The sequence below is a fragment of the Danio rerio genome, chromosome 23 (genome assembly GCF_049306965.1).
Source record: "Danio rerio strain Tuebingen ecotype United States chromosome 23, GRCz12tu, whole genome shotgun sequence".
NCBI classification, from domain to species: Eukaryota; Metazoa; Chordata; class Actinopteri; order Cypriniformes; family Danionidae; genus Danio; species Danio rerio.
Genome location: NC_133198.1, coordinates 1,634,957 through 1,654,441, shown reverse-complemented (window position 1 = coordinate 1,654,441; position 19,485 = coordinate 1,634,957). Strand labels below are relative to the sequence as shown.

Below are 19,485 nucleotides of genomic sequence, written 5' to 3'. Positions count from 1 at the left end.
TCTGCTGTTAAAAACTAGCCTAGAGAACGACATCTGCTGTTAAAAACTAGCCTAGAGCACCATCTGCTGTTAAAAACTAGCCTAGAGAACAACATCTGCTGTTAAAAACTAGCCTAGAGCACCATCTGCTGTTAAAAACTAGCCTAGAGCGTCATCTGCTGTTAAAAACTAGCCTAGAGCGCCATCTGCTTTTAAAAACTAGCCTAGTGCACTGTCTGCTGTTAAAAACTAGCCTAGAGCGCCATCTGCTTTTTTTAAAACTAGCCTAGAGCACCGTCTGCTGTTAAAAAAATATCCTAGAGTGACATCTGCTTTTTTTAAAACTAGCCTAGTGTACCGTCTGCTTTAAAATACTGGTCTAGAGTGACATCTGCTGTTAAAAACTAGCCTAGAGCGCCGTCTGCTTTTAAAAACTAGCCTAGAGCGCCATCTGTTAAAAAGTTCAGAATTAGTGCTGACTCAATTTCTCGAAAATCTTTTCGCCACAGCTTAAATGGAAAGATGCACAAGGGTTCCTGGATTGCACATATAAATACTGTATCATTTGATTGATCTCTCAAGTCTAACGTCTGATCTTCAGTATATATTTAACGCAATCTCACAGGAATTCATAACTTTTTGATTTAGTTGCTTATTCGTATTAACTATGATTTGCTCATCACCCAATGGCGGTTAAGGTTAGGGGTGGGGTTTGGTGCCACGCCTCCTTTTTAAACCGTACATTTTCGTACAACTGAACTCATACAAATTCATACAAATTAGCCACTAAACTGACAAAACGTAAAATACTTGTTTCCTCGTGAGATCAGGCTGGTGTATCCTGTAATAAATTATAAATAAAAGAGGAAGTGTACATCTGATCGAATGTCTGCAGTGAGGTCAGCAACGGTACAATAATAAAGCAGAGTGTTTACAGGAGTTTCTAACAGAGCTCTCAGTCTAATTTGAAACATTTAATGCCACAAAACTTCACAAACTTTGGCAAATCTAGCATCTAGTTGGTCTCCGGTGCTGCCTGTTGGAGTCTGAGTGCATGCAGTCTGGGCTGCTGAATGGGAAATGGTCAGAGATGTCAGAATGATGGTAGTTACAGACTGCTAAGTGTAGAAGTAATGGCGCATTTATAGCATGTCATGCCAGCAAGCACCGCAGTATGCTTTATAAATTTTGCAATAAGAAAAAAACCTTTTGACAGAGTTTTGTGTTTTGATGGTGCTATTCTGAGTGCATAATGGAACGATTTGTAAGGCTGTGCTACAAGAATTGGAAAATAAAAAGTAAAGTGTTCTGATATAAACAAAGGAGAACTGTTAAAAAAATCAATCGCTATGCAAAAGGCACGTCCGTGTGGCCTTTATCTTGTCATGTCAGAAGCTTTTAGAAAAAAACACCATCTTACAATGCCTGTGAAAACTGTCAGGTTTGACTGTAAGTTACATGGTGTTTGTCAGATAGCCTAATTAACAAGCAAAATTACCACTAGATTATCTGCGATAATAGCGATACACTGCAAAAAATGCTTTTCTTACTTAGATTTTTTGTCTTGTTTCTAGTCCAAATATCTAAAAGTTCCTAAATCAAGAAGAATTTTCTAAACAACAAAACATACTGCCTTGTTTTGAGAAATATTATGCCAATATTAAGTCAGTTTTTCCTTAAAACAAGCAAAATAATCTGCCAATGGGGTAAGCAAAATAATTTTATGTCAAAAGAAAAAACAAGATTAATTTGCTTACCCCATTGGCAGATTATTTTGCTTGTTTTAAGGAAAAACTGACTTAAAATTGGCATATTATTTCTCAAAACAAGGCAATATGTTTTGCTTGTCTAAAAAATGCTTCTTGATAAAAGAAATTTTAGATATTAAGACTAGAAACAAGACAAAAAATCTAAGCAAGAAAAGCATTTTTTGCAATTAGTTCTTTAATTTTGACTTGTGCTTTATATTTTTAAATCTAATGGAAGTTTTTATGCTATGCTTCAGGATATAATAAGCTTAAAGCTCTTTAACTCCTGCTTAATCCTGGATTGGGGGTCTAAATGGGAGTAAGCATTTGAGACACACATTCAGTCAAAATAGACTCATTGGAAACATGAGCCTGAAACTTTTGTTTGTGAAACCATTAATACATACTACAATGTACATTTTGACTTCAGTTTTTAGGTAAAATAAACACAAGGGGGCAGTGTGACGATAAAAACTTTCGTTCCTTTTCACACTGAGGATATTTACACGGACATTTTATCAATGATTAAAGGATTTTCCATGCAGTTCTTTGCACAACACCAAATAAACACCACAAGACAACATATCAGTGACTATGATTTGCAATTGAATATGTTTGCCTCACCAATCTATCTCTATACAGATAACTTTTCTGGCGTTTGCAAATTTGCTTGTAGTTCACTTTGTACAGTGTTGTACTTGTGATGCGAAGCACTCAGGTTCGAGTCCGCTTCCTCAAAATAGATAAAGCCCATATAAAATCAAGGTAAAACTATCAAAGCTACATTTCTTTCATGTATGCTTCTGAAAACACTATTGGTTGGGTTTTGGTCAGTGGAGAATTTCCTGGATGTGTACAAGAAGGATGTGTATCTGAAACGTACAACAAAACGTACCCTAACTAACATATTTCAGAATCACAAAAATCTAGACAGTGGCCTCTAGTGGATTCGTCCTTGCAACGTGCAACAATATGTACCCTAAATAACATGTTTCAGATTTGCAAAAAGGCAGAAAGTGCTCTCTAGTGGATTTGTCATCTGAAACGTGCAACGAAATGTAACAGGAGAAACCTAATTTGCATTTGGAGCACATGCAGTTGAAGTCAGAATTATTAGCCCCCTTTTAATTTTTTTTAAAATATTTCCCAAATGATGTTGACAGAGCAAGGAAATTTTCACAGTATGTCTGATAATATTTTTTCTTCAAGAAAAAGTCTTATTTGTTTTATTTCGGCTAGAATAAAAGCAGTTTTGAATTTTTTTAAAACTATTTTTGGGACAAAATTATTAGCCCTTTTAAGCTAATTTTTTTTCGATAGTCTACAGAACAAACCATCGCTATAGAATAACTTGCCGAATTACCCTAACCTGCCTAGTACACCTTATTAACCTAGTTAAGTCTTTAAATGTCACTTTAAGCTGTATAGAAGTGTATTGAAAAATATCAAGTAAAATATTAATTTCTGTCATCATGGCAAAGATAAAATAAATCAGTTAGAAATAGGTTTTTAAAACTATTATGCTTAGAAATGTGCTGAAAAAATCTTCCCTAAATTAAACAGAAATTGGGAAAAAAATAAACAGGGGCGCTAATAATTCAGGGAGGCTAATAATTCAGACTTCAACTGTATTTCCAATGAGCCTAGGCTACATTCAGTACAATTAAACACTAAAAGAAGGACTTGGGTAGCCATCTTTATATTGTTTAGAGTCTTAAAAGAATGTCAGACCCACTAAGAACTCAACAACATCGACTTTATAAAAGAAACCAGCAACTGTGACGCTCGGGACACAGGTCTGTGTGTTTTAATTACTATGTCTTATTCACACCACAAAGGGAATGTAAAATAAACTCTGGCTGTTGAAAGAACAGAAGAAGAAAAATACCAGGACCTTTTGTCTCCGCAATCAAGTACACCTTGTTGGGTCTTTGACCACTAATTAAATGCAACCTGTACTTGTCACCTCAGCCTAATTAAAACACACTACACGTGTCCTCTACTAATGCAGTGCTCAATGCAGTACACACACAAACACATTCTGTCAGAGAGAGAGAAGGCAATGCACACATCTCTCCCTTTGCACAATGGCACTAAAATCAGTACCCGGATGAGCCTGTGTTACTAGTTTTAGCGTTAATAATGTGGCGATTTGACCAATCAGAATAAAGTATTTCAGAAAGAGGTATAATAAGGCGTAATGAGTCTCCATGGTTAGTCCATTACTTTTACTCTATCTGTTTACCTCAGGGAATGGCTTAAACCCAGTGATGTCAGATGCAACGGTGTTCCAAGATGGTGGCATCCCTTCTTTAAAACAGAGGCCACCAATCTTAATCCTGGAGGGTTGGTGTCCCTGCAGGGTTTAGCTCCAACTTGCCTCAACACACCTGCCTGGGTGTTTCAAGTATATCTATTAAGAGCTTGATCAGCTTGTTCATGCTTGTTCATGTGTGGGACACCAGCCCTCCAGGAACAGGTTTGTTGACCACTGCTTTAAAAGCTATGGTAAAACATGTCATCTTCTTCAAACTGTTTACCAGTCAATCTACGTTCCTACTCACACCTATGGTCATATGCTTTGGGTCATGACCAAAAGGACAAAATCTCAGATACAAGCGGCTAAAATGAGTTTCCTTGGAAGGGTGGCAGGGTGCACTCTTATGAATAGGGTGACGAGCTCTGACACCCGGGAGGAGCCGCTGCTCCTCCACATCAATGGAAGTCAGCTGTGTTGCCTCTGGGATCTGTCCTGGACGTCTACCCAGGGAGGTATTCTAGGCTTGTCCCACCGGGAGGAGGCCTTGGGGAAGACCCAGGACACACTGGAGAGACTATGTCTCTCTGCTGGCCTGGGAACAGCTCGGGATCCCATAGGAGGAGCTGGAGGAAGTGTCTAGGGTTCGAGCTAAAATCTGCAGCAGAGGTGGGACCAAGTCATTGTTTGGCAAGTCACAAGTAAGTCTCAATTCATTGCCCTCAAGTCCCGAGTCAAGTCCCGAGTCAAGACAGGCAAGTCCCGAGTCAAGTCCCGAGTCAAAGGCAACAAGTCTCAAGTCAAGTCCAAAGTCCTGCAGTTTGATTTTCGAGTCTTTTCGAGTCTTTTTAACAGAAAAATAAAATATATACAGATTAGGTATGGTTGTAAGATCTGTATTAATTAAACAAACCTTTTTTTATTGAAGAACATTGCTTAGATATATAAAAATACAAATGCAATTTTCTGAAAAAGTACTGAACAGTGCTGCGTCTCGTCTTCACAGCATAATGCACAAGAACGAGTTCCACCAAAAAAAGACTCCATTTTGCCTCACATCACACAGAAATTGCAGGTCTCCTGCTGTCTAATTCATTAAGTTTAGTTGTGCTATGTTATGTCTTCGGTGATCAACTTGTGATTAACCAAAATTACATAACATCAATGTGGTAGCAGTAGACCAACTCCTGTATATGCTGCAAAGTTAAATTGAGTGAAATTGGAATTTTGTCAATTGAATCTCGTGTGTGCTGAAGAGATGGAGTTGCAAATCCGTCTAGCAGCAATGTAAAATGGTAGCACATATTGTTAATGAAGTAGGCTACTTCATACAAACAATAAAGTTGTTTTCTTCACATAACGTTGAAGAGCTTTGCTCTCTACCTTGTGTGATGCTCGTGCACGGATTTCCTCTGTTTGTGGACAAAACTGATTGCGACTTCTCAAATATACGCTGCTCACGCGCAAATTTTCTCTCGCTCTCAAATATGCACTGCTCACACACAAATTTTCTTGAGCGCTCTCAGAGATTATATGCAAACTCACAATTTGTGTCGTGTTCCCTCTTCCTTTCATGCTTTTTGATATGATTCATATTGCTGCACTGTTTAATAACAATAACCAAAATACTAAAATAGACTTATATATTAAATGTTTAATCTAATAAACCATAAAATTTTTGGTTGTTTTATATGATGAGATATTTTCAGTTTCAAACACTTAAAGACAGAGAATAGACCAGTGGTGCCCCCCTGAAAATTTGCTTAAGGGGGGCCAGAAGAGGCCAGCTACGTCAGTGGCACCAATCAATCCACAATAATTTAGTGGCCGCTATTTATTTATTGAAATATTGCATTGTATTGCATTTATGTAAGTAGATTTAAATAAATAATGTCAACAGCAAAATCATATCGGGTTGGCCACAGGGGTGGCTAGAGTTTACACAGGGGTAACACCCCTTGTAAAGGGGTTTACACCACTATAAGGCACCCCTGGAATAGATGTTGGATGTAAAGAATACATTTTATTTTAAAAGCATTTAAACAAAAACTAATGCAAGCGGAAATGTAACTGTGATAAAATAAGGAAACACTTGATAAGGTATTATAGCCTACTGTACTATTCACTCTTCAAATAAATCTCACTATCAATCTCATTTTATCATGGCAGCTAAAATAAAGTAAACTAGTGTCTGCTGGCTTCCACTTTGCTGATGAGATTGTGGAGGACAATTTCCATGTCATCCTCTTCATTTTGAGGAAAGCTGTTCCACAGGGCCCCTGAACACGTATATTGGCATGTACTGTGTTTTGAACAGTAGCCTACAACAGTAAAGAACTTCAATTGATCAGTTGTGGTAATACTATAGTTGCTATGGTAACACAAGTGTAATATAAACAAATTACCCAGTGCTGTATTATTTTACAATATAGGGTATTTTATACTACAAATCACTACACTTTACTGTAGTAAAACTACACTTTGTATTATTTTATCTGTTCACTATTGGTAATACTACTGTATTATGAAGCATTCATTAACAAGTCGTAAATAATACTAGCCTAAAACATAAGTATAATACAAGTATACAACAAGTATAATACTCAAAAACACTAGAATTTATTAAAGAATTTACCTTAACCTTTTAGTTTTTTGTGTATTGTTAATAAATAGTAAAGCAAGAAAGAAACCATATCAACATTCTTGGAATAACCCTTCGCTAAGCCTCGCCCTCCTTAGTTACTGTTGCTACGCCTGTCAAGCTTTCATGCCTGGCACATCTATTACAGTGTGTATGCGCTGGTGTCAGACATTCCCAAGGATTTAATTAGTCATTTTTGGCAAACAGGTGAGATATCTGAGAAAGCCAGACAAAAGAGGACTGCAGTATACATTACAGGGGTATATTCACAACATAATAGCAACTGATTAGAAAATAATTTTATCAAAATTGAAGCAAGGTTAGCCTAGCCACCTCATACGCTGAACATTCAACAGCATAGTTCATGCACAGCAGGAGAGGTGAAATTATAAAATGATCTAATAACCTAAGAAACTGATGGATTTGTGCCGAATATTAGCATCATTGACCCATAACAGTGTACAGTACCTATTACTGTCAGCATGTTTGTGTGCTCTTTATCCAGTTTTTATTCAAATTTGCAGTTAAGTGGAAGAAAAAAATTGAAATGCACATTAAAGTATAAATAACAGAAGTGAACAAATAGATTTTTCCTACCAGCAAATATTAGTGTATGTATTTATATGTGTTACAATAGCGAGGGTTTAAACTAAGCAGTGCTCACAGGGTTCAACGCTAAGGATTTTTTCTACTGGCCCGATCGGGCCAGTGGTTCTGATTTTTACTTGCCCAGCCCTAATTTTCACTGGCCCCACCAAAAAAAAAAAAAAGAAGTTAATCGCTATTTGAATGTACGTGTGTGTGTGTGTGTGTGTGTGTGTGTACACACACACACACACACACACACACACACACACACACACACACACACACACACACACACACAGTTGATTTCAGAATTATTAGTCCCCCTAAATTATTAGCACCCCTGTTTATTTTTTTCCCCAATTTCTATTTAAACAGAGAACAGATTTCCTCAGCACATTTCTAAACATAATAGTTTTAATAACTCATCTCTAATAACTGATTTATTTTATCTTTGTCATGATGACTGTAAATAATATTTTACTAGATATTCTTCAAGACACTTCTATACAGCTTAAAGTGACATTTAAAGGCTTAACTAGGGTAATTAGGTTAACTAGGCAGGTTAGGGTAATTAGGCAAGTTATTGTATAACGATGGTTTGTTCTGTAGACAGTCTGAAAAACAATTAGCTTAAGAGGCTAATAAATTTTACCTTAAAATGGTTAAAATAATGTTTTTATTCTAGCCAAAATAAAACAAATAAGATTTTGTTCAGAGGAAAAAATATTATCAGACAAAATATCAACATTTTTTGGCTTTGTTAAACATCATTTAGGAAATATTTTAAAAAGAAAAAACAAAAAACAAAAGGGGGCTAATAAATCTGTATTTATATTTACGGTAATTTTTAAAATGTTTAAGGAAAACTATTCAGTTCATCAAGGCTATATTAATAAATGTAAAAAAGGTGTAATTGTTAAATATTTATTAAAATTTTAAATAACTGCTTTGTTATTGTATTTAGTTTCAAATAAAATAATTACTCCAGACATTATTGATTTTATAACTATTACCATTAATAAATATAATAATAATTAATATTAGTGATTTCTGAAGGATCATGTGACTAGAGTAATGAAGCTGAAATCTCATCTTTAAAATCACTGGAATAAATGAATAAATTAAATGATAAACTACTTTTGAACAGTTATTTTATAGTGCAACATTTCACAATTTGTATTTATGATGAAATAATTGCAGCCCTGGTTAGCAAAAGAAGCTTGTTTTAACATATTTAATCACACTGACCCCAAACTTTTGTGTATTGTGTATAGAATATTTTATAAGTGAAAATGTGCACTTTAATTTTAACAACCCACAGACATCGTCACCAAATACAAATCGAGGTCAGACTTTCTCATATATACAGAGCCTCATTTCAATTGTCAGGTTTTGTAGAAATCGATCAATTGAATTAATCAATCTATTAAAGAAACGTTGACTATAATTCTGTATTTTAGGCTTAATTATAGAGAGACATAGCAGATGAACCGAGACTGCATCAGATCAATGTAAATCTTTCTTTTGGGCTGTCAGTGCGGAAATGAACAAAACAACAGGCCTAATACAACATAGGCCTATTATACGATTAAAATATGGAAAAATTAACAGATAGTAATTTCGGTCAATTTTCCTGACGGATAAACCGAGATCAGGCTGGACAAACAGCTCTCGGTAATATTTCAGCATGCTTTCACTTTCGCATTTACCGGTAAGAATGACATCTCGCCCTGCTCATCATTCCCTCTTCATATAGCCGTATATATGGCTATTACACGATCATGATACACTGTGATATAGCCTGGGTCGTTAGTTCGTTGCATTGTTTTGTTTTCTCGCTACAATCGATACGCTCAATAGGACAGAGACCGCGTCTCATTCAGGCGATCTTGGACTGATTGATTTGGCGCGGAAGCGAGCGCAACTGCTGGATATATGCCAAAAAAAACGCGCTAACGAGTGAAACGAGACAGATTCCGAAACAAACGTCTATGTGTGAAAGCACCGTAAGATTGTATTTGCACACAATTGACAGACAGTCGCAGCACGCAGCTCTGGCTCGATCTGGCAGGCAAAAAGGCAGCAGCTGGCCCGATCGAGCCAGTAACATTTTGTACACTGGCCCGAGTGTCTCGCACGCTGGCCCCGGGCCATCGGGCAGTCCTTATTGTCGAGCCCTGGCTCATAATATCTAGTGGAAAAAAAGAAAAAGACCGCTGGGAAGCATAACCTGCTTTGTTTTTTTTTTTGTTTTTGTTTTTTTAAGAAACACAGGTTAGATCTGTTTAGGATAAGAGGAGTGTGAGTTATTGCCACCTATCATTGAATGTGAATATCGAAAACAAAACCAACTTAGCTTAACTCCTTTTGCCGCCCCTCACACAGCTTAATCCACGCTGGCATTTCTCCTCTTGGGCTTTGGTTTTGAAAAGGGAAAAAATCCCACCACCCAGTCCAAACTTTTAGGATAGCGGGTGTCAGATTTTCACAATCCAATTGCGCAACGATTTGGCTTGTTTCTCTCGCTCGAAAGCTTGACAGAGCCTCTGCCCGTAGCTACGATTGGTAAGCCGCGATTGGTGGGTGGCGGTTTTTGGGCGTGGCTTAGCGAAGGGTCAGTTTAAAAGGAGGATCCCGTGAGAGTAAAAGCACTAAAGGTATGAGACGCCATCGTAAACAAAAGTCAAGCGAACGCAAAGAGGCTGAATGCACGAGAGAGAGAGAGAGAGAGAGAGAGAGAGAGAGAGAGAGAGAGGTGTATGTTGTATGTGAGAGAGAGAGAGAGAGCGAGTATTGGCACGCGAGTATTGGCTCGATCTCAAGTTCAAATTCAAATTCTCTCTGCGTTCGCTTGACTTTTGTCCCCTCCGGCGCCTCATAGTAGTCACGTTGGATACTGTCGAATCAAAACAATCTACCGTGCTTCGATTGGACGTCATGCCGAAAGCGCGCATGCTCACACACACGCGCGCGCATGCTGTCACACACACGCGCGCATGCTGTCACACACACGCACACATAAACGGAGAGAGAGAGAGCGGTCCATGTCAACATACTTTTTTATCGTTGGGCTTTTCATGGGAAGCAGCAAGTCTTTACAAGTCAATAGGGGCAAGTCCTAGTCAAAGTCCAAGTCATTTATGTTCAAGTCCAAGTCGAGTTGCAAGTCTTTTTATATTTTGTCAAGTCGAGTCTAAAGTCATCAAATTCATGACTCGAGTCTGACTCGAGTCCAAGTCACATGACTCGAGTCCACACCTCTGATCTGCAGTACACCGGCCCTTTAGGAACAAGTTTGGTGACCACTGCTTTAAAAGCTATAGTAAAACATGTCATCTTCTTCAAACTGGTTACATTAAATTTGTTAGTAACAGGGATGTCAAGTTTTGTTTGTTTGTGAATTCTAGCAGTTTTGTATTAATACTAGGTGTGTAAAGTTAAATGTATCATCACAATACGGTAGTGGAGGGCAAAGCGAGGATTCATGAAACATTGAAATAGTTGAAGTATATGTGTCGAAGCTTCGAAACGTTTGAAACCCTTCTCTACAGTGACACCTAGTGGTGTTTTTTTATGTATTGCTCTAGAACAGCTTCAGGAAAAAAACGGTTTCGCAAATTAAGGTATTAAACCCCATGTTGTAGAGCTTCAAGGGATTTAGTGATGTGGTCAGAGTTCCACACCAGTATGCAGAGATAATGGGTTCGAATCCAGGGTGATGCAGCTATAGATGTTAGTTTTTAAATTCTCTGTTCTTGTAATGTGTTTTGTTCTAACATTAGTCTGGCATCTGAGTGAATCCTTTGTAAATAAATATGTCTTGTTTTGGTCATAAAAAAGTAACAATATTGAAGTACATCAAGTCAGGATTCGATCTTCAGGCCAGCACAGTTTCTCTGTACACACACAGTCCACTAGGCTACATGAGTTCTATCAAGCAGTCAAACGCAGATTCGCCAGGTTTCGAAACGCTTCTGAAATGACCGATTCTTTGAATCACGTTAGTCACGTGACCTGGGTGTTTGGATCATGCTTTGGTGCAGTCTTTCAAAACACTTGCGCTTCGGGATCTTGACCCTGTGTCAACGTCAGTTTCACGTCAGCCATCTCAATGATACGGTAGTCGCGGTTCAGTTCGTGGACTTCGACGATGAATACAGTCAATCCAGATGTGCCAGTCACTGGAGTTAAGGCTGATTTATACTTCTGCATCAAGCGTACACGTATGCTCCAGCGCAGCCTGAGCGTGGTTGCATAGCCCTTGCCGTGGCCATCACGAGGTTAGCATGCATCTCTCAAAAAATGTAACTACATGTCGCAACCTCGTGTAGCACATGCTCTGTGATTGGTTGGCTTGGTAGTTCTGACGAGTGTGGGTGGGACTGAGAGCCACGCAAACCCATTGAAGTGACGGTGCATTCACACGGGGCTTTAGCGTCAACGCTTGACAGAGAAAGGTCGGAAGTTGGGACCGACGTGATTGTCATAGCAGCGTCAGCCAATTAAATTAGTCAGCAATCGGTTTCTGTCTGAGCTGTTGTATTTGCATACAGCGATCTGATTGGCTGATGCTTCCGCCGGTGCTTGAAAAAGTTGAGTACGTCGCAACTTCTGCAGTGAGCAACACCCCTGAAGCGGCGCAGATGGATCCACAATGCAGTTCGGCAAGGCCTGACGTCACCCATTTAAAGGGAATGGGAAGCGTTGACGCTGACGCTCGGATGCAAGTGTACACTATGATCATGCAGGTCAACTGTGTTTAAATAGAAAAACAATGGAAATATACGATTCGGTCTCATCTCGTGCACACACAGGTCAGTCTACATTTAATTACAAAATTAATAAAACCCAGTGTTAAATCATCATATGGACCATAACCATTAATAAATAAATAAATAACATTTATATACCTTCACTTTTAGGAAAGTTTCTATGCAAAGTTTATAAACCAGACCCCAGATCTGGTGAAAGTTTTGGAGGGGGTGAAGAATTCATTGCAGTCAAATGATTCAGACCATTAACCTCCACAAACTCCCTTTCCTTCAATCGTCTCACTTATTTTTCATCCTCAAACGGGCGTGTGGGTTTCTGAGGTAAAAATACACCCCTCGGCTGAAGCCTGTGACCTTTCTGGCTTCATTCCCCAGGTTGTCAGTCTGTCTCCTCACCCCGCTAAACACTCATTAGCATTTCCATTACTGCAGTCTGGATCTCCCTCATACTGAGACTCCCGCTGACACCTCTGCGTTTGATGCGCAGATACACTGGAAATGTAAAACCAAAATTACCTCCTCTACTCTCCTCCGAAGGTACATTAGAGCGATGGCGATGAGAATAGAGTGATACTGAGTCTGCAGTTTTAAAGTCCCCATGAAATCAAAATAACGTTTTTGTAGATGTCAGTATCAGTATGTTAGTCTTAAGGATATCTATAAGCTAGTGTACTCCAAAACAGTGACAACATTTACATTTAGAAGTTATAAACATTAAAAGTTTGCAATATGTCGCTTCCGCCTAAATGGATCGATTATTTTTGTGACATCACTAACTACTGATATGCCCCGCCCCTTTCAAGGCACTTTTTATTTGATGCACTTCAGCTCAACCACTCACACTGGGCTGTGATCAAAACAAAACACTACTGGCTGTTTTTTTTTTTAATAAAGGGGAGGGGCTACTTTACCAGCTTCTGGTAAGGAAGGGGCTGAGATTAAAGGCAAAGCTTTGATTTACCAGTCAATCTACGTTCCTACTCGCACCTGTGATCATGAGCTTTGGGTCATGACCAAAAGGACAAAATCTCGGATACAAGCAGCTGAAATGGGTTTCCTTTGAAGGGTGGCAGGTGCACTCTTATGAATAGGGTGATGAGCTCTGACACCCTGGAGGAGCTCGGAGTAGAGCTGCTGCTCCTCCACATCAATGGAAGTCAGCTGAGGTGGCTCAGGTTTTTGAATGCCTCCTGGACCTCCACCTAGGGAGGTATTCCAGGCATGTTTCACCGGGAGGAGGCCTTGAAGAAGACCCAGGACATGCTGGAGGGACTATGTCTCTCTGCTGGCCTGGGAACACCTCGGGATCCCCCCGGAGGAGCTGGAGGAAGTGTCTGGGGAGAGGGAAGTCTGGGGTTCTCTCCTAAGACTGCTGCCCCCGCGACACGGCCCCTGAAAAGTGGCAGAAAATGAATGAATGGGAGCAGATTACTTTCCTGCCTTCATGTTTCAATTGAGATTTTGTCTTCTTGGGACCTTTAAATTAAAATGGATTAATTTGCACAGAGACATCAACAATCAGGCGCTGTTGCATTTCTAGTACATTGACACTACTAAAAAGCTGTGGTACTTTTAAGTTTTATATTGCACAGCTTGCATTGCATAGTCTCATTTTATACCAGAGGCCGCAGCTCTGCACAGTTTTGCTCCAACCCTAATCAAACGCAGCTGATCCAACTAATCAAGGTGTTCAAGACTAGTGCTGCGTTCACAACAGATGCGTAACGCGCGTCAAGCGCAAGTGATTTACATGTTAAGTCAATGCAAACGCACGAATAATAATAATCTTGCGGCGCGAATGTCGCAAATTGCGCGAATGGCGCGGGGCGAATTGAGCGTTTTGCGCGTTTGACGCGCTTAACGAGCGTTTCGCGCCAATTCTCGAGTTCAAAAATCTGAACTTCAGTGGACATTCGTGCCGCGTTAACCAATCAGAAGCTTGCTCTTGTGGGGGCGTGATTGTGACGTAGAACCTGTTGTCGGTGTTCTGAGGGAAATCCTCCACCCTTCACCGTTCATCAAACTCGGCTTGGCTCAGTCAGATGCACCGCTGAAAGCCTCCGTCATCCAGGTTAAGTCTCTGGAGGAGTTTATGAGCTCACAGAACTGGATGCACCTCTGAAAGCATGTAGTGGACTCAGACACGACCCTAAACGTATCGATGCTGTTTTTCAGTCTTCATAAAGCACATAAACACTGTTATTTTATTCATAAAATCCATGTTAGCCAGTTAGCTATGAAGCTAGACTCTTCGGGCAGACAGAAGCCCTGCCCATCACGCGAATCCGCGTCTGTTCTGAAGTGAATTTGACACGCGAATGAAGCGAGTAAACGCAAATGTTCACACGTTAAATGGTTACCCCTAAAACCAATCATAACTGTTAATTATTCCCAAAATCAGAGGGGAATAATAGTTCGATAACACTCATGTAGAAGTGCTGTAAGCCTAATCTTAACATAAACGGTAAACGTATCCCTTAATTCTGATTGGGTGATTGGAATGTTGTTTCAGGATCAACAAAGATGTTCATTCAGGAACATATCCTACTTGGTGAAATCAGTTTGGCAATTGGTTTATACTGTACTGTGTTGTCCATTCATTCAGATGGTATAACTAGCACCAACTTCCTAGATATCTGCTATCTTTAAAGGGTCAGAAAACACCAAAGCACATTATTTGAGCTGTTGACAGTGATATATGTGTCCCACACTGCTATAAACACTATTAGGACACCTATATTTCACTAAAAAGTGTCAATTGGTTGTTTTTGCGTTACTTCAAGCAAATTCGTACTTCCGGTTTGAAACTAATTTTTGAAGCTGCGTCACGGCCATGACATAATAGCGTGTATTCCAGCGTGCAGACTGAGCGTCTGTGCCAGAGTGTGTCTTATTACGTCTTACAGTGTGCTGCATTAATGCATGAGTAAAGCTTGGTTCAAAGCAATCAGCGCGCTCTATTGTGCAGCTTCATTAATATTCATTACTGTCACAGTGTTTAGACGACAGAGACGCCACGTTGTGTTGGCAAAACAAGCGTGAAGTGTTGCTTTTATAGTTTGCTGCAGTGAAGTTTTGTTTTCATTTTCTCTCTGTGAGAGCTCAGCTGGATCTCGTGTGGATTAACAGTGTACGCGACGCTCGACAACAATAACTTACGTGTCTAAAGAGGATTATTGTTTTCCTGAGAGCTGTTCTCATCTGCAAACGCTGAGATCCGGATTCGCTTGTAGTCTCCTCTTAATAAAGACGCGGCTCTAGTTGCTGGTGATTGTCCTGTCTCTACAGATTTGGTAAGTGAGCGACCAGCGCTCTTTGTTTATTCAGTTTGTTCGCATCGAACTAACTATTGCACCGAGTGTAAACATGTTAGCTCTACAACCAAACTATAACCTCGTGTAGGATTTTCACTGCATTTTGTGACCGGAATAACACACGCGGCTTTCTGACGCTACCTGCCGTGTGCATCTAAGTTTCCGGGAAATGCGGACGGTTTTTTTCTCTCATTCGCCGTGCGGTATCAAACATTGCATGAAAAATACATGCTTAGAGCAGCTCCTCGAATCAAATATCTCGTTTGTTGTGAGGGACATGAATGAATTCCCTGAATGAAAGAGCCAAACTGCAGTTAAAGTCCACCATTTAATAATTTGGCAAATAATTCGACTACAGATGTCCATGCAAACACCGTCACTTTGTCCCCTGTGTGTGTGTATTTTGACTCTGACACTCAGCGCGCCCAAATAGACACTCCCACACCCTGCCTCTTTTCTTCCTCCAACACTCCCCCCTAAACAAAGCTGGACACGCCCACTTTTCTGACTTTTTCCAAAGTAGAGGTGTGAAAACACCCTGCTGAAACGAGGGGGTTTCATGGCCCTTTAAAGAGGGTGTATTGTATCGAGCAGCAGTGATGATGAGCTTCTCTGCTGATTTAGATGTGTGAGCTGTTGATGTTGATTCTGATTGGCTGTCGGGTATTTTCCTTTCCCACTTAACCCACTTCAATGTCTTCCTTTTCCTTTAGTGTCTGATAATAACGCGACATGACTAATGATGCAGGATAAATGTGCAGTCTGCAGTTTAATGTGTAAGGTTAGAGGTTTGTTTCTGTGGCAGAACGCAGTAAAGAGGGAATCACTGTGCAGTAACACTGTCAGTCCACAGCTCTTAAAAGGTTTTCACACAGTATATGTTTTATGATCTGGCCTGTCAACCTGCCACATCTGCCTCTGCGTCTTGCTACTGAATCTCATAATAATACTATGAAGCGCTGGGGTGATTGTGTTATTGAGGTGGTGCATCATGAGGATGTGTGTTTTGTAAGAACGTTGACCTGCGTACAACATCTATCCAGCCAATCTAATAGATTTCATGACCTCTTTCACCTCAGATCTTCAAAATAAAATAACAAACGTAGAGAAATGACAATAAAGCTCAACTTGAACTTGAACACATTCTGAGGACAACGATTATTTACACAATATGTCTACTTTAACTGATTTCTGGGGGCTTAGCCTTTCTTGTCTCCTCTGAAGAGCTGTGTTGTTTACACACGATAGTTTAAGCTCTGTCTTCATTCGTGCGTCTGTTTTCTCTTTAGGGTGCTGCCGCGTGTCTGGTTAGGCAGCTGTCCTCGACGGGTTGAACATGTAACCCTGAAGCTAAAACAAGAGCTGGGTGTCACGGCGGTGATGAACTTTCAGACCGAGTGGGACGTGATAAACAACTCGCACGGCTGCCGGCGAGACCTCAGTCAACCCATGACCCCCGAGACCATGATGCATCTGTACAGAGACTCTGGCCTTTCTTACATCTGGATGCCCACGCAGGACATGAGCACAGAGGGTTAGTGTGTGTGTACTTGTTTTTATATCCTGCTGGGGACTTAAACCTGAATACGCATAGAATCATGGAGACGTGTGTCACTGTGGGGACCAAACTTGAGGTCCTGATGGGTAAACATGCTTGTAAATCAGACAGAAGGAAGTATTTTGAAGATGTAAAAGTGCAGATTGTTTGCTGTGAAGGTTGGTTTAGTGGTAGGGTTGGAAGAGGGGAAAGAATATACAGTTTGTTTAGTAGAAACATCATCACTTTACTTACTTCAGCCGCATGTCAGTAGAGTTTTAAAGAAGACGCTTCAATCCCGGTTTGTTGACGTTAAATCAGGTTCATTTTGTGCACTAACATAACGGATATCCATACAGCTGTGGATATTAACCTGTATCCTGTCACATTTGCCGTGCAAAAACAGTGCAAAGGTTTAACATGCACTGTGTGTGTGTCCGCTAAGTGTGTCTGTGTGTGCGTGAACTTTGTAAGGACATTGTGTGACTCATCGTTGCAGAAAGGCTTGAATTAACTCCACAACAAATACATCAAATAATCATTGGGGAAGTTCTTACTGTAGAATTTCTCACAAGCATTTTGTGAGATCTGCTTCCTTCATGTCTGTCACTGTGCTGTATAACAGATGCAGCCGAGGCGGAGACTAACCCACACTCTGACAGGCATGTGGGAACGGTGGGCAGGGAGAACTAGCTTTAAAGAGACAGGCCACAAAAACAGCTAGAAAGCTATAAGCTATAATAAACAATCTGACGCGTGTTTTGAGCTGAAACTTAAACAAAAAGACGTATCTTAAATCTGGAAAAAGGGGTCAAATAGGTTACCCTGTAATTTTATGGGACTTTTAATGAATGTTTTTGAGAATCTGAATACATTGAACATCACACATTTAATCTGTGTTGTTGTTTTATGATGAAGACTGTATTGTTTCTGTCTGCAGGGTTTGGTGTTTAGGATGATTAATAAATTCGTATGCAGTATAACAATAAACCCCGGTCAAAAAAATGTGTTGCTATATCTTTCTTTCTTTCTCATAATATAACTTTAAACAATTCAATAAAAGCGGAGCAAACCATTACAAACAAATGGGTAGGGGTGAAATCAGCGAATGTGCACAAGTAAACATCAATATATGTCAAGTGTATATGAATTTGAGCACTATTAATAAATTATTGATTCATTCATTCATTTTCTTTTCGGCTTAATCCCTTTAATTATCCGGGGTCGCCACTGCGGAACGAACCGCCAACTTATCCAGCATGTTTTTTCGCAGCGAATGCCCTTCCAGCCGCAACCCATCTCTGGGAAACATCCATACACACTCATTCACACTCATACACTATGGCTAATTTAGTTCATCAATTGCCCTATAGCGAATGTGTTTGGACTGTGGGGGAAACCCACGCCAACACGGGGAGAACATGCAAACTCCACACAGAAACGGCAACTGACCCAGCTGAGGCTCGAACCAGTGACCTTCTTGCTGTGAGGCGACAGCACTACCTACTGCACCACTGCGTCTTCCCTATAAATAAATCATTTTAAATCAAATTATGGCTCTGATAGAAACTAATAACCTTAAGTTTTCTGAATGTCATTGTGATGCAATGTAATGCTGCTTTGCAATAATAATTATAAAAAGCATTGAATACTTCTCTATCTCTGCAGGGCGTATACAGATGCTGCCCCAGGCAGTGTTTCTGCTGTTTGGGCTGCTGGAAAACGGTCACAGCGTCTACGTCCACTGTAATGCAGGAGTGGGTCGCTCCACTGCTGCCGTCTGTGGACTTCTCATGTACGTGTTCGGGTGGAAACTCAGGAAAGTGCAGTACTTCCTCACCGCCAGAAGGGCGGCAGTCTATATCGATGAGGAGGCCCTGCTGAGGGCCCGAGATGACTTTCATATGAAGTTTGGACAGCTCTGTCCATCTGTCCGCAACACAGAGACGCAAGACAGCACCCTCTAGTGCAATGAACGACTGCAGTTCAGTCATATCAAGGTTTAAAGGATTATGCAATAATCACTATTATAAGGGGTTTACACACAGTTGTGTGTCAGCAGTGTGTGAATATAAGCAGCATCTAATGGTCAAAATTAATTGTTTTTACTAATCAGACTTGATAAAATCAGTCTGCAGAAACTCTTTGATTGACATTCTCACTTTGTACGTGTCATCAGAGGGGGAAAGCCCCGCCCACTAGTAACCATCTCTCTCTTATTAGCATAGGACGTTAGTCTTGTTTTTGAATCTGCCACTATGCTGTCACACAGGCGTTTGTAGCTCCGCCCTCTTCTGAAAAGTGCACAATCTCATTTGAATTTAAAGCGTCAGTCACCAAAATACTATGAAAACATTATTTGATATTTTGAGCAATATATATATATATATATATATATATATATATATATATATATATATATATATACATACACACACACACACACACGCACACACACACACATACATACATACATATATATATATATATATATATATACACACACACACACACACACACACATACACACACATATATATATATATATATATATATATACATACACACACACACACACACACACACACACACATACATACATACATATATATATATATATATATATACACACACACACACACACACACA

At 39.9% G+C, this 19,485-nt stretch overlaps 1 protein-coding gene across 1 annotated transcript in view; it reads left to right on the top strand.

Moving 5' to 3' along the window:
* epm2a (EPM2A glucan phosphatase, laforin) overlaps window positions 1-19,220 on the top strand; it is a 31,388-nt gene extending 12,168 nt beyond the window's left edge. Inside the window, exons 4-5 of the mRNA XM_005170563.6 lie at window positions 16,589-16,833; window positions 18,505-19,220. Coding sequence (XP_005170620.1) covers window positions 16,589-16,833; window positions 18,505-18,803 — 544 coding nt within the window. The 3' untranslated portion in view covers window positions 18,804-19,220. The remainder of the gene's footprint in view (window positions 1-16,588; window positions 16,834-18,504) is intronic.
* The last annotated feature ends 265 nt before the right edge of the window (window positions 19,221-19,485 follow it).